A 27,662-nucleotide genomic window follows, 5' to 3' on the forward strand; every position below is an offset into this window, starting at 1 on the left:
AGTTGGCGGCCAGATGGGACAGGGAGCGGCGGGCAGGGAGTCAGGGACCATCCCTCCAGCCCAAGGATCACCGGAGTGAGTCCCACTACATTTAAATTTAAATTTGACCAATTTAGCAGGGTCCCCCTTGGCACGCTTCTCCTGTGACTGGCACTCAACTTCAAACGCTGCCCCCCTCCTCGCAAGGAAAGCGGTGTTACCACGATGTGTTCCAAATACTTACGTTGCTATCTTCCAAAAACTTAAGTGCTTTCGCTATGTTGTTCAACCGGAAAATACGATGGGATGAGGATTTGTATTCGTGCAGCTGGAACACAGAACAGAGCAAACCCGAAGTGAATCCGACGGAGGCGCTCAATGCCCGGCGGTGCGGTGGGGTGTGCCTCTGTCTTTACCTTTTTCTCATTAGTCTCAGGAGAAAGTTAGGGGCTTGCAGCTGAACCCCACCCCTTCCTTCTGGTCCTTGGGACTTAATTCACTGGAGTTGGTGAGTGGGGGAAGGGCGCCCTGGCACGTTAAACAGGGGACAGATTTGTCCAATTTTTCTCTCTGACCCGGCTCCTGGTCTAGGTGTTCTTCATCCTCCAGAGATCTCCAGGGACGTGTTCTCCCGGCCACGCTGACAGTTTTGTCAGGCAGGGAGCATCAGCTGGGGTGTCCCCACAGCTGCTAAATCATCCGACAAGTCCCTCCTGCCAACAGCAGATGTTTCTGTTTTCTGCCAGGAGCCTCGTGGACAGTTGTCCCAGGTTGGAGAGAGAGGCAGACAGACAGACAGGCAGAGGGAGAGAGAGAGACAGACTGAGACAGAGAGAGGGAGACACAGAGACAGAGATGGAGAGAGAGAGAAAGAGAGAGAGAGAGATGCTTGCAGGAGCTAGAACTCTGCCAACGGTAGCGGAGTATCCCGAGGAAGCTCCTCCTGACCCGGAGCTACTCCAGATGACGGTTTACATTACAAGGCAAACCAGTGGTGTCAGCTCCGCCAGCTGGGAACTCCAGCCAAGCCAGTGGGTAAGCAGAGGCCTGCTCTTGTCTGGGCTCCAAAATCAAAGACCACCCCCAACAGAGGCCCAGCACGGCCATGGTATCTATCAACTAGGGGCCTGGACGCCAAGTAGGAGCTGGTGTTGCTGGGAGCACAGAACAAGGAACCAGGATATACTTTTTCAGGACGCCTGTTGGGGACTGTGCTGCTGGCTCGTTGTCAGATCCACTAAGGAGCCAAATGCTATTTTTGCTGCCACAGGTCCACCCTTTGTGAGAGTTCATTATGTGACTTGGTTCAGTCCACTCAACACCCCCCCCCCGCCCCCCACAAAAGTAGCTAACGGAAATTCCCATTTTGCTTTTGGGAAGGGTCAAGGGGCATGACAAGGTTCCAGCTACATTAGATCTGAAAGTAGGACGGGCTCTTGACTTTAAACCTACAATCAAAAATCGATCTGGAGAGGTCCACACTGGCTGAGCTCTGGGCCAGTAGACCTGTGATCCGCGGCTGCACCTTTGCCTTCGCCACAATGGGGCATGGAGGCCACATCAAACACTAGACTGTAGTGTGTGGTTTTGAGACATCACCACCACTGGCATTTTGGCCAGGTCACTGTGCCCCCTCAGTGGACATCTGGCCACGTCAAGTGACATTTTTGGCTATCACACCTAGGGGTGCTACTGGCATCCAGTGCATAGAGACCAAGGATGCTGTTACCTATTCTGCAATGCCTAGGACAGCCCCCATGACAGAGCTGTTAGACCCAAAATGTCAACAGCGTTGAGAACCCCTGCTCTGGGAAGGAGAGAGAGAGAAGGACAGACCTGTGCACAGCAGACCCACACAACATGGACAGGTATGGTGGAGATCCAAAGTGGAATGAACCTCGAGCTCAGCTGGTTTAGTTCAATGTGTCCTATCGTGGTCGCCCCTTAGATGAGGTCTCACTTTCCAAGACCACAGTCAACTGTGGTCTAAAGCAGATGATCCTCCTTCTGATGTGCGGTCAGAGGGTTAGTGGTGGCCTCACACTAGGTCACATGCCTACGTCATTCCCCTCGCTTCCTCTCATCACGTGGACATGATATCGTCTCACATCGTCCCAAGAAGAAGGGTGAGGAGAGGACAATAAGGTATTTGGAGAGAGGGAGAGTCCATATTCACATAATTTATTCTTAATATATTTTTTGACATCCACATAATTTTTATAATAGTATGTGGTTATATAATTGTTCCATTTTATTATTAGTTACCCTTGTGAATCTCTTACTGTGAATCTTTAATTTCTGAATTAAACTTCATCATAGGGATGTGTGTATGGGAAAGCACATAGCATAGATGGGGTTCGGTACTGTCTGCAGTTTCAGGCAACTGCTGGGGGTCTTGGCATGTATCCTCTGCAGGTAAGGGGGAATGACTATACTTATGAGAAAGTTCTAGAAGCCAGCAGTTGTTTTAGCCTCAGGTGGATAATAGAATTTAGTTAGTAAGATGCCTTTCTCCTCCATCTTCCTGATTCTTGGCTATTGTTCTAGTTCATGTAACAGCTGGAGAGCTAAAGTTTAATGATCTAGTTTCAATCTTTACCCTTTACAGACTCCCAGAAGACACCGAGCATTTATTTATTTACATACTAAAGTATATTTACTTATTTTAAAAAAGAGGACACTGCTTAGTTATACCTGATTCTATCAGTCTTGGGTCACTGAGAAAGGAATGTCACCCCTCCACGTTTCTGGTCACAGGATCACGCATGGCCAGGTACGTGTACCTATATCCAAGGGTGTACTGAGTGCAAACCTCCAGCAGTGTTTTCCTTTGCATTTTATGCCTGCCTGACCTTTCCGTGACATACGTACCAGATTTCGCCCAGACAGGACTTCTAACAAAGCCATTAGGATTTTGCCATCTTGTATATCAACGAATAAATCTTTCACTTCTAGAGGAGGGTTGCACTGTGGAAGAAGGAGAGGAAAGAAGCCCATGAGTGGTCTGTGTAATCCACCAAACTGTGCCCGAGCTGCAGGTCTCCCCCAAGAGACGACTTGCACGCACCTAGATCTGTCTACAGGCAGCCCCTGGGGCAGCCCCTGGGATGGAGGGTGGGCTGGCAAGCCATGGAGGAGACTCGGCACCAGACGGCCCATCACTCAAGTGGCCCTGAAGACCCTTGGGACCCTGAGATCTGAGGACCCTTCCCCCAATCACATTACATCCACACTTCCCCCTAAGGGGAGGAAGAAAGGGCATGTCTTGATTATAGCCCTCCATAGAAGAAAATAATTCCAGCAGGACTCCCATGAAATTACCCTAGTATAAGCCCTTCACTTCAAGTCCTCAAAGAGGCTAGGTGACATGCCCCGCATTTGGTCAGATCAGCTCTTTAGTACAGTCAGTCCTGGTTTTTTTTTTTTTTTCTTTCTTTTTTTTTCTTTCTTTTTTAAGATGTTATTTATTCATTCATGAGAGACACACAGAGAGAGGCAGAGACACAGGCAGAGGGAGAAGCAGGCTCCCTCTGGGGAGCCCAACATGGGATTCTGGGACCCCGGGATCACGCCCTCAGCCCGAATGCAGATGCTCAACTGCCAAGCCACCCGGATGCCCCAGTCCTGTTTCTTCATCAGGACTCACTGGCTGCCCACAGGGGTTATGCAGACCTGTGCCACGATGGCAGGACCCTGGGCTGATGACCCTCTGGGCCTCAGTGCTGGGAGTTAGCAGGACTCCCTCGCCTCCAACACGGCTCCATCTCTCTATGCGACCTTCCTGAGGTGCCAGTTGACACTTCGTCAATATTCAGTCCAATTGTGGAGACTTGGGCAGATGTGGGACCTTTGGTAGAGGAAGCTGGGAAGGTGGCTAGCGTGTGTGACTCAGCTGTGGGGCACAGGAGCCAGCCAGACAGGCCGCTGGCCCATAGAGTGGCTGGATGGCTGGGTGAGGAGGAGAATCTATTCCTCCCCACCGGGTTTGTAGGCCTGGTAGGGACTCACAGGTTGGGAGGCTGAGTTACCTGTGTATATTCACGTTTGTTTATATGTTTAGCCACAAAAGTCACACGTGCCCATTATTACAAATCAAACTCATGACAATTTGATAAAAAAGCCAATGAGCATTCTGAGTATCACTCCCGCTGTTCCTGCACAAAATCCAGGCTACTTGAGGTGAACCAACGTTTTCTCAAGACGCGCTTTTTACCTGTTCTGCTAAGAATCAAGGGAGTTAGATGTACCTGAGTTCAAATCCAGGCTCTACCCTCAACAGGGACGGGGCCTTGGGTATTTTCTTTAATCTTCCAGGGCCTGAGTGTCCTGGTCGGCAAGGTCTCAGAGTACAGGGGCTAAAATGAAGTCATATTGTGCAGGGAAGGTACCCGGCACTGCACCTGCCTTCCCAGATCAGTGCTTCCGTAAAACCAACTCATTAAGTGGCTTCTTTCCTACAGCGTCTTGGGGTTCCCCCTGTAGGTAGGCATTTCAGCCTGGGGGGTGTACGTTTCCCGGCCATAAGTGGTACAAAGGACATGACCTTAGCACAGGGAATGGCCCTGAACTATTCTCTCTGCCCTATTTGCTTCTCTTTCTGGGTTTCTGGGGTCGGCTCCAGTTCACTTAAGCTCCTGCCTCTCCCTGAGGGGAAGAGGCAAGTCTGCTCACATGACCAGGGTGTGAAGGAGGCCTGCAGGGGAAGAGCTGGAGGCTGCCCTGGCTTTCCTCTCTGGGCCTAGACCCGGAGAGATCCAGTGTCTAGGTGAACTGGCACCACGCTGTGTCCACCAAGAGTCTGGCTGGACGTGTGGCCTGGCACTCCCAGGGCTGCCTGGAACTTGTCAGTTGGATGCTCCTGCAGGGGTTTTCCAAACTGTGTTTCCTGGAACCCTAGACTGGAATGGGAGCAGCTTCACGGTACCCTGTGGGGACCCAGGGGTGTTGAGGAGTCAGATCCACTGCACCCCTCCCCCCCTGCTTGGATCAGAGAGGCTCAGCTCTCCCTGGCCTTACTTTAGGCCAGCTTGATAATAGCTCTTTCAACACACTATGATTAGAATTTATACTGTACAGAATCTCGGGGAAAGGGCTCCAGAAACGTGCATTTTAAATTAGCCCTCCCCCCAGCATGAATTCTTGGTTGACCTTTGGTAGTGGGGCTTTCGGCAACATTAGAACAGGTGGGCAGGGTGCTCTCTGTGCTCCTGGGTACGATGAATGAGGTGTTCACATAGGAGACAGGACTTGGGGCGCAGGTGGCAGCTGTAAACCAGCCAGAGGCCCGGGGACGTGGAAAGTCTGAGAAACACAGAGGAGTTGTGGTCTGGGCACCCTTTCCCTCCGGGAAGGCCTCCTTCCCACGATAGCTCTGGAGGGTCTGCGTGTTCTTTTTTATTTTTTATTTTTATTAAGGAAGGTGGCATTTCCTTACCCCTTATACGAGCCCCCTGACCCCCAGTTAGTCCGAACGCAGACCAATTCCTCCCACAGGTGCACAGACAAGAGATCTGCTTCAGGGGCTGCAGACTTTGAACTGAAAGGCCAATTATTTTCTTTGCAAACTCCCACAGCTCCTTGGGCACATTCCGCTCGGAACAGGATGGCATCGGGTTACCGAGGCTCTCGTGGAACTGTTATTCCTGCTAAAGCGAGGCAGAAAAACGTGACGCCCCAACAGAACACCCCCTGATCGATGGACTAACAGGTTTCCAGTCACCAGCCCTGGCCGCCAAGCCTCGCTCGCGAGCCGAGCCCCGAGAGTAATTTCCACCGACGGTGTCTGCAGGAGCCTCGGCGGCAGCAGCAAACGGGGCCTTGGCCCGCGTCCACGCGGCCCGATGGCAGCAGGAGACATTGAACCCGCTCCAGCGAAAACACGGCGCGGGCCCCAAACGTTCCGCGGGCTTCATGGGATCGGTATGGCCGGGTAAACAGCACCCCCAGGGCTTTCTTCATGATCTAACTCCTTCGGTAAATGAAGGAATTATTCCAGAAGCCCGAGACTCCGTAAATATCTCTGACAGCCTTCAAATTGTAGTTAAGCCCAAGTCCCCGAGGGGTTCCTGGGTTTCCTTGACATGAAAGGTTGGTCTTGAAAGTCTCAAGGTTGGAAATAGGGCTGTTAATTTTGCCCTGTTTATTAGGCATCGGTTTCAGGTGCTATCTGATTTATCCCCCGAGCGGGGCTCCCCACCTGCCCCGAAGACGGGACGGGAGCACGGCCAAGGGGACCATCCCTGATCCAACAGGCGCGGACCCAGGCCCGGCGGAGGCCGGCGAGCCAGGACGCGGGCATCTGCTGCGTTACCCTCTGTCCTTGCCTCTATTTATTTTTCAATTAAAAAGCAAGCAAGCAAGCTGCCATGGCGACAGGAGGAATTTCCAGCTACCCTGACACACATCAGGCATTAATTTAGGAGTTCCGCGAACTCAGATTGGGGGAACGGGTTTTCCTTTTTTTTCCCCCCCAAAAAAATAACACTTGGCTTTATGAGCCTTGTCGAAAATGCACCAACAGTCAAAACAACTAGCAAGTGATTTATAACGCTTTATCCCGGGCAGCTCGGGAGCCCTCCTGGGTCCGGGGGACCCCACTGCGCAGGTGTGGAACCGAGGTGTGGGTGGTCAGGGCCTGCTCGGGGGAAATCGTGCAGGCCCAAAGGTAAACTGCACGAATTGGAATTTTGGTCAAGAGCTGCACTTCCGAAAACCACAATTATTTTCTTGGCCATATCATGATTTCCTCCATGAACCTTTCTTCTGGGTTAACCCTACAGGCAGGCAGTAGTTGCTCTTGTACCTTCTAGGAGTACAGGAGAGAAGAAACCCCACAAACCCGGCCTCCCCGAAGTGGAGGGCTTGAACACTACCAGCTTTACCCGGAAATGTGGCCGGCCACATCTAGCGGGGGATCCACATAGCGGAATTTAAGAAGAAATGATGGGAGGGAAAGGAATCCTGATGAATCAGCTGGAGAGATTCATCTCATTCAAGAAAGAGATTTTCTTGGAGAGAAAACTCATCTCTCCTCCCCCAGTCCAGGGCAATGTTCCCTATTTTGGGGGCTAACTGGTGTGAGTGGAGGGCTCGGAGGGCTCAGATTTCCGCACCGGGCTATTCATCCACTCTACGACCCCCCCTCTCCTCTGGTGCTCATCCTTGTCTGTTTTTCTGGAGCGCGTTCAGCCTTCACGGTGAGTGTGCACGAAAAGCTGGCAGACAAAAATGCAATTCCAAACTGCCTGGCCCCAGAATGTCAGAAAGAAAGAAAACGGGGAAAAGAAGTTGAATGCCAAGTTGAATATTCCGGAAGAGCTTCCCTCGTGGTTGCAGGAAAACCATTTCGGCCTCAAAGCTTCTCTCCTCGTTGGTAATGGGAGGGGTAACGAGGGTTGTCCCGGGGACGGAAGTGGACGTGTGACGTGCTAAAGCAGGGTGCCTGATGTGCCCAAAGGGGGCAGGTCATATCCTTGGTAGGTAGCACCATTATGCGATTAACAAGGGAATCTGGCTTTGCTAAAAGGTGTTGAGTTCTTGCATAAATCAATCCCAAATACCTACAGATGATGGCTCTCATGCCGAGAATCCCCTACTATCTATCCCCCCAGGACTGGAAGCCCAGCTCTATCCCCACCCCAGTCCCTGCGTCCAGGGAAGCCTTTGGGGTGCTCGACGACGAATGTCTCCTCATGTTTGCTCATTGATTCCTATTTAAAGATAGATCCTCTCCTTCCCCACTGGACTGATCGCCCCATGAAGGCAGAGCCATGTCGTACTTATGTCTGGGTTCCTGACACAGAGCCGGACACTTGGCAGTGAAATATGCCAAGTGCAAGTGAATGCACGACTAAACACAGAGCCATCACTTCCCCCTCGCCGCACTCCCGAATTGCACCCCGAGACAGACCAATCTCTCACTTAACAAGAACCCAAGCGCCCTGCTTACCTTCTCTAGATGTAGATTTACCCATCGCGTAAAGGTCCTCTTCTGCACATTTTCTCTCTCAACTGAAAACAAAGAAATGCTGTTAGCTGGATGAACTGAAATCCGTGCAAAATGCTGCCCTACTCTTCCCCAAGGGGGATCCAGGTGGGCGGCAGGCAGACCCGGGGGATCCCCCGTGGAAGTGAAGCCCATCCCAGAAGGGGGTCCACAATGACTTGCATGGTGGCTAGAATCCATTTCTTTCCAGCCCAACTCCATAACCTCTTAGCGAGAATAAATAACCATGAATTCAGACACACACGTGTTCTTTCAGATAGGAAAACAGGGAGCACCTGCCCAACGTCATATGACCAGCAAGGTCATTCCCATTTCACAGATGAAGAAACAGAGGGACAAGCAGCTAATACGCAGCCAAGCTGGGACTTGGAGCTGGATCCCGTGTGTTTCCCACTTGCTGCTGAGCTCTGTGGCCTTAGCGGGCTTGGTGCCCTAGGACCTGGACCACGGGTGGAGATGCCAGCGCCTAGGTCTGGGTGCTCGCTGGCTTGTGGCAGCAGTGTCCCCCCCCCCCCCCCCCCCCCGCCACACCGCAAAGCTCAGGCTGCTACACCCCGCAGGAAGCTTCCTTGAAATGTCTGAGCCAGATGACTCCTGAATTACTAAGTCCTGGATTTCAACATATTGGAAGAACGTATCACATATGCTTAAAATCACTCCACGTTTCTTTAGCCATAAGTAAATGGGAGGCAATTTATCTCTTGGGGGAGCAGAGGGGCTACGGTTTTCTGTAACGACTGTGGTTCTTTTTCCCTCTCAGTCTCATTATTAGGTAGATAGTGGTGCCCATAAATCAAATTTTAATATTGTGGCTTTCAATCTTTTTAATTGAAGAGCCAGCAGACAGTAATTATGCACATAACTGCTTTTTTTTTTTTTTTTTTACTCATTTTCCTCCTCTTCTGAAAGGAAAGGTCACTTAGCAAGCAGGCGTAGGAATTAAAGATCTAATTCCAGTAAACTGTGTTTTGTGGGCAGAAGAGAAGGAAAGGAAAAGAACTTGAAAGAAATGAGGGAGGGAGGGGGCATCTGCTGAGGGCCATGAGCTAGAGTCTCGGAGCTTTCCAGAAGACTGGAGAGCACGCTGCCCCCAGGCCCCACTTGGGACCTTTCTGCCAGAATATAGGTGTTGCAATAGCTCAGCGGCCGTCCCTCTGTGGACGGCATTTGGCAGTTGACGGTTTTTCACTGTGACAAGCAGTGTGGCAGCGAACATCCTTGCACAAGTGCCCTGCTGAGTGGTTCTTTGTGCACAAGCGTATGAATATACGTCTCATGCCTGACAACTAAAAGTGGAACTGCAGGGTCTTAGTGGTAGGCACATTTAAAATTTTAATAGCTACTTCCAAATTGCCCTCCCAAAAGGCCGCCCCGGTTTATACTTTCACCCCCACCTGTCTTTAAACAAGTTTATGGGATTGTAAAGTATTTACACACACATTCAAACACTCAGGCTGGTTTCTCCATATGGCTTCAGAGAGAGAGCAAAGTACGTCCCCTGAAACAGAAGTGCATTCAGTGAAAGCCTGAGAGAACCTGGTTTGGACTGTTGGCTTAACGATGCGGAAGGGTATAAAAGAGGAAGTGGGTGTCTGTGAGTCTATATATGCCTCATGTATCCATCCCCGCATCCATCTGTCCATCCATCTATCCTTCCATTCATCCAACCAACCAGCCAACCAACCATCCATCCATCCATCCATCCTCCCCCCATGCATCCATCCAACCATGTATCCATCCATCCTTCTACCCATGCATGCATTCATCCTTCCATCCTTCTGTCCATCCATACAACCATGCATCTATCCATCCATGCATCCATCCTTCCATCCAACCATGTATCCATCCATCCATCCATCCATCCATCCATCCATCCATCCATCCTTCCATCTTCCCAGCTGATATTGTCAGTGCTCATCATAGAATAGGAACTATGCCAGACCCTGTGGGTAAAATCAAAGATAAAGAACACATTCATGGAATCTGCACTCCATGAATTCACAGCCAAGAAGGAGAGAAGGCGTGGATGCTACAGAGCACATCGGCAAGGAGAAATAAATCAGAAATTTCCAGGGCTGGGATCCCTGGGTGGAGCAGTGGTTTAGTGCCTGCCTTTGGCCCAGGGCGCGATCCTGGAGACCCGGGATCGAATCCCACGTCGGGCTCCCGGTGCGTGGAGCCTGCTTCTCCCTCTGCCTCTCTCTCTCTCTCATAAATAAATAAAAAATTTTAAAAAAACTTAGAAATTTCCAGGGCTGATGGGGATGAGCGGAGGTAATTTAAGACCCCAGGGGATACCCTTCCAGGGGCCCTGAGAGGATCCCATAGTAGAAGTGGGACATGGAGGGGCTCCTGCAGGCAAGGGCAGTCAGTGTCCCAGCCCTGCCCTGATCCACAGCCGACCTCTGGGAGGCTTCATTTCCATTCCAGCCACAGTCTGTGGGAGAATCTGAGCACAGATTAGCTTTGACAGCAAAGCTGACCCACGGGAGGGCAACGCGATGACTGAAGACAGCAGGGGACCGTGAGACTAAATCACAAATAACAGATGAGTCCCAAACTGAAATAGGGTATGGAGACCATAATTTCTGGACCTGAAACTGGGACACATTGCTCAATACACAGGAGAGAAAGAGAGAGGCTGTGAGAATTTAGCCTGCCCCAGAACATCCACCCGAGAGCCACACACCACTAGCTGTGCGACCTTGGGCAAGTTCACGGCTGTCACTGTGCCTTCGCCTCAGTCTCCCCTCTCGAGGAGGAGGATAACTGTGCCTTCCTCACAGGCATGCAGGGAAGATTCGAAGGCATCACCCCCGAAGGCTTCCCCGACAGCTGATCCATGAGGGCCACTTACCTGGCCCACAGCGCACCCTGGACCTGCAGTATTTTGTCTGGTGTCTCGACACAAGGGTCTGATGTTCTTTCATGACCTTCTCCATTTCCAAATACCCACCCCCATCCTGCAGGCTCTTTCTACTTCTGGCCTGCCAAGACTCCATAAACTTTATATAGTTTCCATAAATCCAGTGCCCCCTTTTTTCCTCGGCATCTATCACGTTGTAAAGGTGTAGGGAACTATTTCTCTGGAAGGGTCTGGCCTTTTCACGGAGTGTTTGTGGGGCCCGGTATGGGTTTGCTGGGCAACAGTAGAGCAATAACAGTGCTGTAAAAGCACCATCCCCGGGTCTGCCTGGCTGGCCGGGGTGCCCAAGCGCTGGGGCAGGGTGGAGGACGAGGAGGGGGAGGAGCAGATCACCAGGCCTGGGACCGAAGGGACAGAGAGAGAGAGAGGACGGCTCAAACTTCAGGCACAATGCCACCATCCTGAATCCCCACCTCCCCACCCCCGACCTGACTCTGGCCCCTGCCTTGCCAAGAACTGAGAATTTCAGGGGCACCTGGGTGGCTCAGTGGGTTAAGTGTCTGACTCTTGATTCTGGCTCAGGTCATGATCTCAGGGTCATGAGACTGAGCCCCACATCAGGCTCTGAGCTGACGCAGAGGCTGCTTGAGAGTGTCTCTCTCCCTCTGCAACCACCCCACCCACCCCTGGCTCATGCGTGCTCTGTCTCAGAAAAAAAAAAAAAAAAGATAATTTCAAAATGCGACCTTCCTCCCTTCTCAGGAGTCAGGAGCCACAGAGAGACGGATGCTGGCTCGGGATGAAAAAAAAAAAAAGAAAAAAAAAAAGCAGGTTGATGTACACTAAGGCCTCCCTTCCCTATATCCACACTTCCCTTAAACCTACTTCCTATATAACATTTCCTCTTCCACACTTCCGCTCTTCCCCACCCATGAGAAAGGCTTGATGGCTTATCTATTTATAAGCATATGCTCGTTATTAAAAAAAAAAAAACCATAAACTACAGGAAAGCATAGTGAGATCTCAGTACACCCGGAGATCACCACTACTGATAATTTACGGATTGTCCTTCTAGAACCACACGAGCACACGCGCGTGTGCATGCACACACACACAGCTAAAGCACAAAGATACTCACGTAAACAATTTAAATAGGGCCAGCGAATGCCTTGATGTTTCTCAAAGTATGGCCCACAGGTCACTTGCTCTAGGAGCTTCTGGGGTGAGCGTTAACACGCAAATTCCTGGACCCCATCCTACGCCTACGGACTCACTCTTTTTGGGGTCGAGGCCTGGGAACCTGCATTTAAACAGCTTGGTGCGCGCCAGTGCTGCACACTTTGAGGGCCCGGGTCTCACTGGGAAGAGACAGCTCCTGGCTATCTCCAGGCGGAGTGTAGAGGGCAATGGGCACGTCGGCTGGTGGAGAAGGAGCAGGCCACGTCCACAGGCTTCACCACAGACCGAAGACGGGGACACATGGACGGTTCCCGGGCTTGCCTACTGGCCACGGGCAAGGAAAACGTCCTTTCTTTTTCCTTCATCGTCCAAAGGGCTCTTCCTGCCACTGCTCTTCCAGTGGCTTTAGTCCCTGAATTCATACCTATCTCTGACTCCCCAGAGAGATGAGCTGGAATTTACTAGAAGGACCGCAGACCAGAATTCCCACAGGGGGCCTGCATTCAGAGGCAGCGTTTCCTCCCAGCTTCGGAGGCAGTGCCTGGTGAGAGGAGGGAGGCAGCCGGGTGGGCTGTTCCACCTCCACCTCCGGGAAGTCCTCCAGCTTTCTGGCTGCCCTTGCCTCAGACCCCTTGCACAGGCTGGAGTCCCCCAAGGCCGAGCTCTCAGCCTGTGGTGCTCAAGCAGGGGCGCCTCTGCCCCCGCGGGACACCTGGTAGCACCTGGGGAAGTTTGGGTTTTCATCCTGGAGCAGAGGGTTCGACTGGCATCTAGTGGCTCGAGGCCAGGCATGCGGCTCCGCATCCTAGTGTGCATGGGGTGAGCAGCCCTTGTGTGCGTGTCGGGGGCTCTGGGCCACCCAGGCGGCTCCCCCCACTGCTACCAACTACACAGAAAAGCTACAGCAAGTGAGAGACCTGCCGATACCCTCCCTGAGGGCCTCTGTCTACCCATCCGTACAATGGGGATCACAGTACCCACGTCACGGGGTTGGGAGGGTCAGACGCATTCAAACTGGCCTCACCCATCACAGAAGGGCTTCCGCGTGCGAGGGGAGTGGGTGATGCACTGTGGGTACCCCCCGGGTCACCAGGCAGCTGGGGAGAGCGTGTAGGCAGGTGACAGATCGGGGGCAGGGGCGGTGACGAAGGGCCTTCCAGGGGCTCAGCACAGGGCAGGGCCCACGGGGCTGCGGAAACGCAGCTGTCACCATTCCCCGTACCCACCACCGGCGGCCGAACGTTTCTGAGGCTGGCAGGGAACCCTTCCTGTGAAATAGGAGAAGAGCCGGTGGTGCCCGTCCGTGCAGGTGTGTGACGGAGCGTAGTGACCGGACCTACCCGTCCTCGCTGTGCACGGCCCCTCGTGGGCACACGCGTGGCCCTACGTCCTTTAGTCCTTTAGCAAACCCTCCCGAAGACAAGCTCCTTTCTACCAGTCGACCTGGCCGTCGTGGAGGCTGGCTCCTTGCGGCCGGGCCAGTGCGCAGGAGGGGACACCAAGTGGCCGCAGGGAAGCGGGGGGTGTCACATACCCAGGCCTGGGAAGGCAAGATCACCCGGGGCAGAGTCCTGGCTATGGCTGTCCCCAGTGGGAGAGTCACCCTCCCCTCTCTGTCCGGGAGGGAGGGGAGGGCAGGGGGTGAGAGGGGGCCACACTGTTCCACCTTCACTTCTGCTTTCTGCAGGGGCAGGATCCCATGTGCCCCGCGCTGTTTCCCGGCCACAGCCACAGCCCCCACTGGTGACAATCGCTAGGGGCTCCTCTGATAATAACCCGGTCCAGAAAGCCTCTGCCCACCCTTCCAGCGGCAGCAGCCTGAGATGCTTACACATACCCCCCCATTCTTGCCAAATAGTTTTTCTTTTTCTCCGCAGCCCAGACTGGCTCTCCTCCGAAGTGGCCTCCTGGGCTCACTTTGGCTGTGCCACCCTCCTCCGTCGCTCGGGCGGCCACGGGGACCTTTCAACAGAGATGGACACACAGCTCCCCCTCTCTGGTCACCAGGTGGCCTGCCGCCAGCCCGTGCTAGGGCCCCTCGTGCCCACCCCACCCCGTACAGCACCCAGAAAAGCCAGCACTCGGCAGCCCCCGCCCGCCCCTCTAGTCCTGGGGCCGCTGGACCCCCGGCAACCCTCGGCCACCCCGTCTGGACGTGGTTTTGCTCCTTTCCCGTCTTTCAACACCTCCCAGCACCGCAAGCTCATTACTTGGCCCCATGCTGGTTCACTTGAGAAATAAAACTCAGAAACAAATTAAACGGCAATTTCTTTTTAAACAGGAGAGGGGCCAGGCTTCGGGAATACCAGGCCAATGTTCCCTGGTTCCGACTCCTGGGGGCCACTTCCCCCCGCCGGCTCTGGTGGTATTAAAGCCAAGGCCTCCGTGTGGTTTGTCCCAGCAGTGATTTCGCATTTAATTTCCTTTGTTTTTCCTCCCCGAATGTTTGCTCTGACCTGCATCCCTTTTATCAAGACTTTGGTAATAAAATGCAAAACCCTCCTTGGGACCACAGGCCAAGCAGCTCGCCCACTCGCTGCAAATAAGGGTGCAGAGAAGAGCTGGTCACCCTCTCTCCGGGTCCCCTGCCCCCTGCTCTCCTGTGTCCCTCCTGCAGCCTGGGGACGCACTGGGGACATCGGGGACGGAGACTGGGTAACCTGGCCCAGCCGGTGCAAACTGGTGGTCTCCCCAATATATACCCGTAGAGACTCCAATAAAACTGCCAAGCTCACTCTAACTGGGGACTCCAATCCAATTCTCTCACAGGTCCCAGAGGCCACCAATTAACATACCACGTCCTGCCCTGCCGTGGCCCCGCTCCTCCGCCGCTCCAAAGAGCTAGTCCCAATTACACACCAAATTAAGTTTTAAGCTATATATATATATTTAGGCTGGTGCCTGTAACAGAAATAAAAAATAAACCCGCTCTAGTTTTTTCTGTTGAGTGATTCTGTATAACCTCAGCGCTAAACCTCAGTCCACTTTTATGATGACGGGTGACGCCAGCCAGCCATAAAAACCCAAGCCTAGGAAAAGGGATTTTTAACGTCCACCCCGATGGGCAGGCCAGGGTGACTCGATCAGTGCAGGCGGACTGCCCTGCCGCGTCCGGCCGAAGCGAGATGGGGCCGTACGTGGCCCCGCACAGATCATGCACGTCCCCATGCAGGTGGCAGAGGGCGAGGACTGCACTCAGCCACGGACGATAAGACGTCGACCGCGTCCAAACAGGTTCTGGAAGGACGGGTGGAGAGAGGGAGAGGAGGGGGGGAGGAAGAGAAAACAAGAAAAAAAGGAGGAAAGGCAGAAAAATGATCTCTTCACACAGCACCGCGAGGCTCAGCTCTTCTCCATAAATTTTGATTTTTTTTACACAAGTGTTTTCGTGAAAGTATTCTGTTTTCTGAATACCGAGCAACTCCTAAAGCAGTGTTTTCTGAACCACCTTCTGTAGATTATTAGTTCTCACGGGCCTCTCAAAAGAGGAGCCCAAGAAGTCTGGGAAATAGCAGTATAATAAAGACTCTGATAAGTCCTGCAATAAAAAAAAATTTTTTTTTTCCTTTAACTTGGTGTGAACCAAGCTCATTTGAAGGCAGACCCCTCTTCTGGGTAAAACTGATCACAATTTCCTTGTAGGAGCCTGCTCTGGAGACACAGATGTTCGTTAATGGGGACGCCTCCACTGGGTCCTCACAGCCAATGAATTGGGCAGCCTCACATCCTGTGACAGAGACTACCATGGGTTTGCCAAACTCTGTTTCCTTTTCCTCGTGGGCGCTCAGCCAAACTACACTTCTCAGCAGTCCCCCTCCCCTTGCAGGTGGTGGGGGCCTCACGACTGAGTTCCAGCCAACAGCACGTCGGTAGGTCCAAGGTACGCCACTTTCGGACAAGACCCATACAATTATACAGGGGAGATCCCAAGGACACAGAGGATGCCACAGCCACAAGGGGGAAGGAGTCTGGACTCCCGAGCCTCCCATGGACAAGGGTCACCCGGCAGCGCCCCTGGATGAGGACTATCACTCTTGGGCCCCTGATTGAGTCAGAAACACGTCGTCGCAGGCATCGTGGGGTTGTGGCTGAGAGCTGCCCACCCTAGCTAACACCTGTCGTGAGCAAGACGCGGGCTCCCCGGGAGGAAGGGAGGAGGCCAACATTACCATGTCTCCCCCGGCATAGTGAGAATCACCCGACACCTGCCATTTACTGTCCCAGCTACCCACCCCTCAGGGGAGCGACACCGTTTCCTGCGTGGATCGGGACACCGTGTCTCAGACAGGGGATGGGACTTGCCCCAGCCTTGGCGGTAGAGCCAGGAGAAGACTCTAGTGTGGTCACCGCAAGCCCACACTCTCCCCGAGGCTGGCGCCGGGCTGCTCAAAGCCCCTTCAAAACTAACATTTTACCGAAGATCCTTCATGAAGAACCTGCTTCGGGATCCCTGGGTGGCTCAGCGGTTCAGCACCTGCCTTTGGCCCAGGGCGTGACCCTGGGGTCCCGGGATCAAGTCCCGCATCGGGCTCCCTGGATGGAGCCTGCTTCTCCCTCTGCCTGTGTCTCTGCCTCTCTCTCTCTCTCATGAATAAATAAATAAAATCTTAAAAAAAAAAAAAAAGAACCTGTTTCGTGCCCATGTTAGCTCAACTGCGGAATAACGGCTGACCTGGTGTTTTATCCCCAAACAGATCTTAACAGGCCTACTAAGAATTAGCTCGACTGCTTGGGTTCAGCTATATACATACATACATATTTTTTTTTTAAAGGAGATTGATTAAAAACATTCCACTTCATACAAATGACCCTGATTTGCATTTTGGAGCACATCTGTCTTTAATAAACCCCACACCTGCCCTCACATACCGATATTTTCAGCCAACGAGAATCTCGGTTGAGTATTAGGGTCACCCATTGTCCCGGCTCGCCCAGGACTGACGGGACCCCAGGACTCGGGAGGTGTTAGTGCTAGAACTGGGAAGGTCCCCGGCAGGCCGGGATGAGCTGGTCGGTCTGGCCGGTAGACACGGTGGGAGCAGGTTCCCCGGGGGACAGTGGAAGGCACGGGGACACCCCCCGCGGGAGACACAGACAGCGAGAGGCAAGGTGGTTAATATTTGCTTTAAATGCCAGGACTAAAGCAAACTGTGAAACCTCCATTTACAGCTTTCGCCTGCCAACAAAAAGTGACACCAGCGTGACTTTGAATTCCTACTCGGAGCAGGAGAGGCAGGGCTGGAACCTTCGGTGGGGGGAAGGCCAGAGGTGTGGGATCCTCCCCCAGATGGAAGCGTTACCAATGCTTCGCGTTAACTGGCAGGAGAGAGGACAGGCTGCCTGCGCTGGGGGCCAGGGACTGAGCCGTGCCAACGCGACACAGGCACTTCCCACAGCACCGGGTCCTTTTAGACACACATTTGCTTGAAAGCAGACGAAAGTCATCTACTGATGTGAGCCACCCCAATGGACACACTTGCGCACATCCGTGTGCGCGTGCAGGCATGGCCCTCCCCGTGACGAGGTCCACCTCCAACCCTCTTTGGGCACCTGCAGTCCCCAGGGTCACCGTGGGGATTTCATCAGGACGAGGTCTCCCGTGTGGCACGGACACGCAGTTCAGACCTACGGGCTGCACTCTGACACTGAGGTCAAGGCTGCATCACTGTCACTGGGTACAAATCCTACAGAATGGCAAATTCCAGTTCTATAATCTTAAAAAAAAAAAAAAGAAAGAAAGAAAAAAAGAAAGAAACCCACTGAGATGAGACACGTGATTCTCAACCTTGGCCGCACACGACAGTCACTTGGGGAAACTCTAAAATAAAGGGATGCCTGGGCTCCACTCCAGGCTAATTGAATCCAAATCCCTGGGGGTGGGGCCCAGGCATCTGCATTTTTAAAGCTCCCCAGGTGATTCTGACACTGAGCCTGGGCTGAGAGCCACTGCTCTAGGCCAGGAGTTGGCAATTTTTCCTGTCAAGGGCCAGACAGTAAATGTTTCAGACTTCGCAGGCCATATGGTCTCCAGCGACTAGTCAACTCTGCGGTCCTGGTGGGAAAGCCGCCAGGGCGGCACATAAACGGGCACGGCCGTGTTCCAATAAAACTTTATTTATATGAACAGGCAGCGGGCTGCAGCGTGCCAAGCCCTGCGCTGGACTCCGCAGGCCCCACCGCCGGACGTAAGCAGCCATCCCAGGTCTCACTGGGGGCCCGACCTCACAGCCCAACTTTTAAAATTCACTTTGGGGCTTCAAAAGCAGGGGTTTGTTTGCATTCTATTTACTGTCATAGGAAAACAAAACAGCAGGGGCAGGGTGGCTCGGGTGGGTGGAGTGGCAGGCACGTGGGAAATGAAAGTCGAAAAGCTGGGGCGCCTGGGTGGCTCAGTCCGCTGAGCCATCCAACTCTTGGGTTTCAGCTCAGGTCATGATCTTGGGGGAGGTCGTGGGATTGAGCCCCTGTGTGGGGTTCCATGCTCGGGGGAGGGGGGGAGTCTGCTTCGGATTCCTTCTCCCTCTGCCCCTCCTCTCTCTCTGTTTCTCAAATAAGTAAAATCTTAAAAAAAAAAAAAAAAAGAAGAAGCAGAAGCAGAAGCAGAAGCAGAAAGGCTGAGTGTTTGGTGCCTGCAGATCAGAAAATGCCTTCTCTCGGGCAGCCCGGGTGGCTCAGCGGTTTAGCGCCGCCTTCAGCCCAGGGCACGATCCTGGAGACCCAGGATCGAGTCCCACGCCGGGCTCCCTGCATGGAGCCTGCTTCTCTCTCTACGTCTCTTTCTCTCTGTGTCTCTCATGAAAAAATAAGTAAAAAATTAAAAAAAAAAAAAAAGAAAATGCCTTCTCTCCTCCCATCACCAAAAACAGTAAAAAAATAACATCTGGGCAACCAGACTTTGACGTGATTCTTCCCTTTGCTTTCCTTCCTCAGCAACCGGCCTTTCTCAAGACAAGTTGATCATACTCCTCTTCCCTCACCTCACCCCTACTAAATGTCCCCTTTGTCTGAGGAACCCAAAAGAGCAAGAGGAAAAACCACCCCAGACCATCATCATTGATTTTTTTCTTTTTTTCTATAAAGTTTAAATGGAAACAAGCTAAAAATAAATCAAATAGGCTACCTCCTCCTTGTAGGCAAAAATTCTGAGTAGATTAAATTTTGTTCAAGGGCAGTAATCTCCATTTTCTTCTGCTTCACGAGGAATCCAGAATCACTCTGCTCATCAGCCATTCAGGAATCTGGTAATCAGGCTGGAGATTCTTTTTTTTTTTTTAAGATTTTTTTTTAAAGATTTTATTTATTTATTCATGAGAGACACACACAGAGAGAGAGAGAGGCAGAGACACAGGCAGAGGGAGAAGACTCCACACAGGGAGTCCGATGTGGGACCCAATCCCAGGTCTCCAGGATCACGCCCTGGGCCAAAGGCAGGTGCTAAACCACTGCGCCACCCAGGGATCCCCTCTTTTAAGATTTTATTTATTTATTCATGAGAGTCACAGACAGAGGCAGAAACACAGGCAGAGGGGAAAGTTGGCTCCCTGTGCAGAGCCCGATGCGGGACCCGATCCTGGGACTCCGGGATCACGACCTGAGCCAAAGGCGGATGCTCAACCACTGAGCCACCCAGGTGCCCCTCTAGCTGGAGATTCTTAAATAGGATTATTGAAGGAAGCTTCCCAGCCAGCATCGGCATGAAGGCAGTCATCCGGAGTCCACCTGAATGCTTCTCAGGAGGAGAGGCTCAGCACTACTGCAAAATCAGTCTTCCATGATCTTACCGCTGTTTTTTGGGGGAGAAAGGGCAAAGCCAGTAGGGGTACAACAGTTAGGGAAGTGACAGGAAATAATCAGGCTTCAGTGTGACATCAGGAAGGCAGGCCATCAGTGTCCCAAAGACACAGCACGCTACCTGGAGAGGCCAAATGTTTCCAGTCTTTCAGATCTCAGCATTTTAGAAAGAAACTAAAAGCACACAGGTATGCTATAGCAGCTGATTCTCATAGAAAGCCGGTAAATGGTTTTCAGGCTGCTGGAAAACCTGGTGAACTGGAAGGTTCTGTTACTGCCATTATAAGTCCTCCATCCGGATAGGCTCTGACATCCCTCCTGGTCACAGATTTCTTCGGGGTGGAATCTGTATTTGAAAATGAATCTGCGTGTTTATGCGGGAGGTGAAAACACAGGAGTCCACCAAGAGAAGGGACAGATTCTATCCCTAGCAGATTCCTGAACAGCTTCTTACATGAAGGGCAGGGGCCGCTGCAAATCCTCAGGTTTTCCTCGTTGGGGACAACCAAAATCTCATAGCCAGCGGAATTTCCTTTGTTGCTCTGCTGTCAGGAAGTTCTTTATTAAACCCCAATGCCAAGTTTCGCAGAGGAACGGAACCACGGCCCAGGTAATCTGGATACTAACTTCCACCCAATTTTTACAAAGATATCATGTGATACAGACCCTTTTGTTGATTTTCTTTTTTTAGCTGTTTCATGAATCAGGTGAGCCACCTTAAATGTTTTTGTTCAACGAGGCAGGGTATACTCAGGGAATGAATGAACAGGTGAATGGGGATCTCCGTTGGTAGAAAGGGTCTTGTACGTCACTGTTGCCGCTGCTGTGCACTGCACCACCCCCAAGTGCCTTGCACATGAGTACAGATGCTCGTTGAATGAGTGGGAAACCCCCCTACCATCTGCTCCTTGCACCTGGCCCCCACTACGCCCATTCTGATGCAGCCTGGATCACTCACCTTCCAACTGCCACCTGCACCACTAACCTGTCTGTCTAACCTCCCCAAGTGTGGCTCTAGGAAAAAAAAAATCTAGGATATCTCCCTTTGTGTGTACCCGCCCTCTGAGACTCCCGCAGTCCCTGCTCACAGGTTTGCTGGGCCTGCTCCTGTGAGCCACAACCTCAGGTAGATCCAACAGGACAGGAACCCAGAAAGCCCAGGCGAGGATTCCCAGGAACTGGTGTGGGGACCAGCTCCGCGGAGCGCTGGGTTCTATCGGAGGGAGTCTGACCTGGAGTCCGAGTCCACGGGGTTGTTCGGGGGCACTGAGCTGCCACAAGGGGATCTCTCCCAGGATGGCATTTTTCAGGCCCATGTTCAGGAACGAGGAGGGCAAGCCTGACCGCGTGATGCCCACCACCTGTGCACAGCGGCCGAGGGCCACGTCTGGCCTGTGTTACCATGTGGCACTTGGCTTAAACGAACGGTCTAAGCTCTAGTTAAGGAGCTGGGGGGGCAGTACAGGCTCCATCTGGTTGGTCCCTGAATGGAGGGGGTGGCGTGGTGGCCACCTGCTGCGGGGGAGGCTCAGGGGCGGACGAGTACAATCAGGAGAAGGATGGAGCGGGGCAAAGTGTGCAAAGGACAGTTCTGTTCTGGCCTTTTCCAGAGGCCCTGCTGTACCCAGGCCTTTGGATTCAGTGGGACTGATGTATTTCTCTCAAAGTAAATACAAGTTTTTAGCTTCATCACGCTCTCGTGGGTTTCTGAGGGTTACAGTTAAGAGCATCCTCACTAATTTCTTCAACAAAGTACAAAGAAAGAGATGAAGGAAAACCTATGGATGAAGGAAGGTTTAAAGGCTTAGGAGACCCCAGGTGATTGCAATGGAGGGCCCTTGGCGGGATCCCAATCCAAACTTTTATTTTTATTTTTTTTTAAGATTTATTTATTTATTCATGAGAGACAGAGAGGGAGAGGCAGAGACCCAGGCAGAGGGAGAAGCAGGCTCTTTGCAGGAGCCTGATGCGAGACGCGACCCCAGGGTCCCGGGATCACGACCCAAGCCAAAGGCAGCCGCCCAACCACTGAGCCACCCAGGCATCCCTCCAAACAAACTTTTAAAGACCACATCATTGTGTTCTGAAAGTTTAAAACCACAGCTAAACGAAATTCTCGGAAAACCGTAGAATGCCGAAACGAGAGCAGGAAGAAATAGAGAATTTAAATAAATCAACAGATGTTAAAAACCAACAACAAAGAGTCCTTACCGCGAACATCCCTGATTCCTATTTTAGAGACGCACTGACCAAGCCAGGGACAGGTCAGGTCACCCTGTCTGGTAAGATCCGGAGCTGGGGTTCACACCCAGGCCTGACTCCAATGCCAGTGACCTAACCATGACCTCGCCCCTGACCGACTCAGACTCCCCAGTAAACCAGGATGGAAATCATTAGTTAGATATTCTAAGTCGCTCCAATTTAGGTCACCGCCTCCTGCCACGCTGCCTGCCACCTTGGCGGGTCCCTCTGCAGATGGACGCATATTTCATAAATTTTACTGAGCTCTTCCGACACCGAACCACAACTCGGGCGAGGGAAGAGCCCTAGGTTAATAAGTCTAAGAGCTGTCAAAGGACTTCCCTGTGGGGACAGGCCAGCAGGTGGAGAAACCTGCAGGAGAAGGCTACAGCAGCTTTCCCTAGAAGCTTGTCTGTGTATTTTATCTTCCTAACCATGTGCATATATTTGGGAGAAGTGTTAAGTTTTACTTAAAAAAAAAAATTGCTATGTACGCAACCCCGTGCACAGTGCAACGTTTCTGATCTTCTGTCTTTCGGACCATTGGGGGAAATATTTCCAAATGTAATATTCGACAAAAGGATTTTCTGTTCATAAAATAGATAACCTGTAACGGAAAAAGTTGGAAAAGTCAATAGGAAAAAATGCTTCCAAGACAGCTTCTTTCCTTTCATCTTTCCTTCTGCATGGGTTTGAATTTTGCTCGCTGGTTTTAACAGGCTTTTGACCATATTATGTGTGCAGGACAGTATTCTGTGTGGCGGGCACTGCCGGGTGCCGAGCCGGGATCCTTCCTCACTTTTCCTAAATGGTGGTTATTGCTGCCATTCTTTTTTTTTTTTTTAAGATTTATTTATTTATTTATGATAGACAGAGAGAGAGAGAGAGAGAGGCAGAGACACAGGAGGAGGGAGAAGCAGGCTCCATGCCGGGAGCGTGACGCAGGACTCGATCCCGGGACTCCAGGATCAGGCCCTGGGCCAAAGGCAGGCGCCAAACCGTTGAGCCACCCAGGGATCCCTTATTGTTGCCATTCTTATTATCTTGCTCCTCTTCTCCATCCCTGCACACTGGCTGGGCGGGGGGAGGTGGGCAGACAACCTGTCTTTTCACGTACAGGCACAAGGAACCAGACACATTCAAACCGGCGGGGAACCTGGCACAGGCCTTCACAATCCCGGATTCCAAGCCCTGGCTGCACCAACAGGATGAAACCTTGTAGCTCTCTCCTTGGAAGAAGGTGCGTATGGATGCTGGGCAGCTTTGGGTAGGCTGCAGCAGACAGTTCGATGCCTCCCCTATAACCGTTTTGCTCTTCTCAACTATTAGGACCCTTAATCTTGAGTGAGCAATCTGCCTAGTTTAAAAATGGTCATTTCCCAGCCTCCTGGGCTGTTAGGAGTAGTCCTGGGACAAAGCCTGGCCAATGAAGTTGGGGGTTTGGGGGTGGACGATAGGGTTGGGGCTTCCAGGAATGTTCTGCAGAGGCGTGCAGAGAACGCTGGGATGTGCCCCCTTTGCCTCCTTCCTAACCCTCTGTCTTCTTGTAATGGAGCCATGAGGCTAGAAACACAAGAGCCAGTGCTAAAGATGGTTGGACCATGGAAGGAAATAGATGGTTCCATGGTGGCCCTGCCGGGTCCCTAACCGGCCATAGGCTGCCTATTTCTGGGCTTCCTGTTGCAGGAGATAGATGAATCCTCTTGGATGAAGTCCTATAAGTTGGGTTTTTGTTACTTGCAGCTAAACACAATCCTAAGTGGTACCGCACATGTCCTCTTGTTTTTATGAACCCATCAGAACCCCGGCGGTGCTGCCTCAACCACATCCCCACTGTTGGCAGTCAGGCTAGCTGCAATGTTTCTGGCTGCTAAAAACACTTTAGTAATGAAAATCCTTTTGTTTATTATGCATAAACACCCACGGGTTCTTACATCTCTACAGCACTTTACAACCTGCAAACCTGTTTTGCACACACCCCGTCCCCAGCGCAGCCAGAGGAAAACGATTCGAGACAGAACAGCTCAGCAGCCACACGATAGGTAATGGGGCTCTCCATCCATGATGTCTTTGCTCTGTGTCTGTCCCCCCTACTCCTACATCTGAGTTATGCTCAAAAAGCCATCCAACTCCAGTGAATCGTGGCTGCTGAGTCTACACAAGAAATGAGAAACAATTACAAAAGGTGAAGAGCTAAGGGATGTGTTGTCCAGGTTCAAAACCCCGCAGCTGAGCCTTATGGGAGGGCACGATACCAAGTCAGGAAGCCTTCCTCTCACCGCAGGGTGCAAAGAATGAATGAATGCAAGAGTCTGAGGCATGGGGAAGGATGTGTCAAGACTGTATATCGCCCGGGAGCCTCTGAACAACATGGATGGGGGTAGTGGACTAGAGTCTCAGAGATGATGAGCCAAATGTTTTTGTGTTGGTGGATAAGTTGGTGGAGTGTGGGGGGGAATTGGGAAGGACGGGTATTAGGAAAGGGGGCAAAGACTGTGAGATCTTGAAAAGGCATTAGGCTTTTAACGACAATACAGGAAATCTGCTCGGGGGACCACCTGGAACCAAACATCACCCCCTCTAACCTCTGGGTTTCCTGCGCACACTTTTTATTTCCCATGTGGTAAGTGCACTCGGCATCTGCAAGAAGTGATCCCATGTGTGTGTGTTGGGGGGGGGAAGGGGTGTGGAAGAGCCAAAGGCAATGTCCGTCTTCCTGGTTCTTAGATAGTGGTGATAGGACCACCACCTGGCACCTTGCATGCTGTAAAAGCTTTGCGCCTCCGCACCCGATGGTCATTCTGCAAATGGGATCCAATCATCCTGGCTGCAAAAGGAGTCTCAGTCCTCACTGACTGACCCTATAAACTAAGAGGCTCATCTCCCAGTCAAGTGGTCTTTGCTATCTTCCGTAACACACTGGATCCCCACCTGTGCCATGCTGAACGTCTTCAAGTTTATAAATTGATCCTGTGCTCAGGATCGCACAGGAAGAAAGAGAAATGCTAAATGTAGGGAGCAGGATGCCTGGGTGGCTCAGTGGTGGAGCGTCTGCCTTTGGCTCAGGGCCTGATCCCAGGGTCCCAGGATCGAGTCCTGCATCGGGCTCCTGCATGGGGCCTACTTCTCCCTCTGCCTGTGTCTCTGCCTCTCTGTGTGTCTCTCATGAATTAATAAATGAAATCTTTAAATGTAGGGAGCAAATTCACTCTGACCCCAGAATAGGAGAATGGCAGAGAAATCGCTGGGTCTTTGGTGGGAGCCCCTCCTCCCACATTCAATCTTCTCCTTCAGAAGGAGCAGCTGGAACCCTTCAGGACGTGTGGGTTTCTGAGCCACATTCCTTGACGTTTGCTGTTCTCAGAGCTGCAGGCCCCGGTTCTCCACCCGGGTCCGAGGGCCAGAGCCAGGCCTGGGGGCCCTTCACGCAGAGAAGCGTTTTCTGCCCTTGGCCCCTGCAGAAGGGAAGGATTAGCGAGGCAAAGCCCAACTTGATTGAAAAATAACTTCCCTACAGGCTGCTTTATGGCTTTGCACCTCTTCCAGCTCTCGCTGAGTCTGGCCCCGAGACCGGCGGACTCGGGGTGGTCTTTCCTCCTCCAAGGAGCCGGAAATTAGCAAAGGAACGCCAGGGGGTGCTGGACAGGCCATCTGAAGTAGGGCAGCAACTTATTAATGTTTTTTAAAAGTTTAAAAACGAGTAGCCAACTATAAGGGGGCAAGGCAGTCTGGCTCCACTGCTTACTAGCTCTGTGACGGGGCAAGGGGCCGCCCCTCGCCGTCCCCATCTATAATGTGCGTGTGTACGTGTGTGTGTGTGGGGGGGAGTTGTCTACACCACCATGTGGTTGGCATGGGGATGAAATGAGAGCTGGTGTTTATAAAGTGCTTACAACTGACACATGGTCGTGCCTGCACATGGGACGGCCCCAGGCCTGCGCCAGAATGAGCACGTTTATATCCACCAGACCAGCCAAAGCCATGAGTTCCAAGCAGGGTAGACTCTGGCCTTGACCAAAGAGAGGCCTGGCCTTCATGCTGGGCTTCTGGGAGGTGATCTTCATATGCAGTAGGAGTGTGCCTGGAGAGGGCAGGGCTGAGCACAGCGGATCTCAGTGCAGGGCTGGCCATGGTCCGGGAAGGCCAACCGTGTGATTGATTTATTTACTTATTATTTTTAAAAAGATTTTATTTATTTATTCACGAGAGACACGGAGAGAGAGGCAGAGACACAGGCAGAGGGAGAAGCAGGCTCTCCGTGGGGAGCCCAATACAGGACTCGATCCCAGGATCCCGGGATCACGATCTGAGCCCAAGGCAGATGCTCAACCACTGAGCCACACAGGTGCCCCCCAACCGTGTAATTTAGGGTGGTCACGCGGTATCAGCTGGGCTGGAGACTGAGTTCAACAATGAGAGTAATCAGTCAATCAATCAATTTTGCCTCAATTGTGCATCAGCTTCTCTGATGGTGATGCTCTGTGTGTACCTCACACATCGGTGCCAGGAGAGTAACGTGAGTGTAAGAGCTCTCAGTGGGGATTGGGTCTTTCTAAGGAGTTATCAAACCAGAGGGTGAACGTGCAATTGGTGTCGGAAATGTGGCCTGTTCCCCTCAACCTCTGCAGTCTGGTGACCCCGGGCAATTTCTACAACAGGAACCCTCCTGAGCTTCATGCCCACTGTCGCCCCCAACCACCCAAACTGGAAAGGGTGAGGGGACAACAGGAGCTTGTGTGGGGCACTAAGTGAAGCGCTTTCCAGAGGCCAGCTCATGGGTGCCTCAGTCTACATGTCTGTCGTCATAGCCAGTTCTGGCTGGACTATTCTAAGCACTTCACCTAAATTAACACTTTTAATCTTAATCCTTCTACCCCTGGTGACCAGCACAGAGAGGTCAGGTAATTTGGCTACAGTCGCACTCCCTGGACGTGGGGATGCTGTGGTCTGAGCCCAGGTGGTCAGGCTCTGGCGCCCAGGGTGCTGAGCCCCCACCACCAACTCCTCTGTGGTCAGGGAAGGACTGCACGATGCTCCCTATGTCATTTTACACTCGTGCTGTATTGTAAGACCATGACTCTCGCCCAAGGAAATTGTAACCAGTCGCTTTGTGATCTACGAGATAATTGCAGTGCTTGCTGCTGAGAACGTGCTGTCTTTATGAACACGGTTTTGCTCCCTGAGAAGATGCTGGCTTGGAGGCATAGTCCACCTGCTGTGCCCAGGGGAGGGCGTTTGCTCTGTGCTGGCCGAGCACTCCCTGTGCCCCCAACACCTCTCTTCTCGCCCATCTCTCAATCATTCAAGACACTTAAATGGCCAGAGCACACCATGTAGCTCGGGGCTCAATGTCCCTTATTCAGTACAGATGAAAATGAACAATGCACTGGACACAACATGTGTCTTTGCTGGTCTGCGAGAAAAACTGCCAAATACAGAGTCCCGGTCCACAGCCTGCTGGATGGCAGGACAAGGACTCTGCTGGGGGACCGGGTCACCAGCCTCAGCAATGTCCCCCGGTGGGAAATGAAGCTGTAGCAGGGACTTGCAGGTCCTGGGAGACCCCACCAGGCAGGGAAGTGGGATAACAGTAATGATCAT

The 27,662-nt window shown here is 52.2% G+C and overlaps 1 protein-coding gene across 4 annotated transcripts in view; it reads right to left on the minus strand.

Moving 5' to 3' along the window:
- CLMN (calmin) overlaps positions 1-27,662 on the minus strand; it is a 115,326-nt gene that overhangs the window by 33,708 nt on the left and 53,956 nt on the right. For all 4 annotated transcript variants that reach the window (XR_005363731.1, XR_005363730.1, XR_005363729.1 and 1 more), the window contains exons 2-4: positions 7,928-7,989; positions 2,851-2,946; positions 224-307 (exon numbers count right to left, since the gene is read on the minus strand). Coding sequence is in view for 1 of the 4 variants with exons in the window: in XM_038545648.1 (XP_038401576.1) it covers positions 224-307; positions 2,851-2,946; positions 7,928-7,989 (242 nt within the window). In the remaining 3 variants the exon portion in view is untranslated. The remainder of the gene's footprint in view (positions 1-223; positions 308-2,850; positions 2,947-7,927; positions 7,990-27,662) is intronic.

Source organism: Canis lupus, chromosome 8, assembly GCF_011100685.1.
Source record: "Canis lupus familiaris isolate Mischka breed German Shepherd chromosome 8, alternate assembly UU_Cfam_GSD_1.0, whole genome shotgun sequence".
Taxonomy (NCBI): Eukaryota; Metazoa; Chordata; class Mammalia; order Carnivora; family Canidae; genus Canis; species Canis lupus.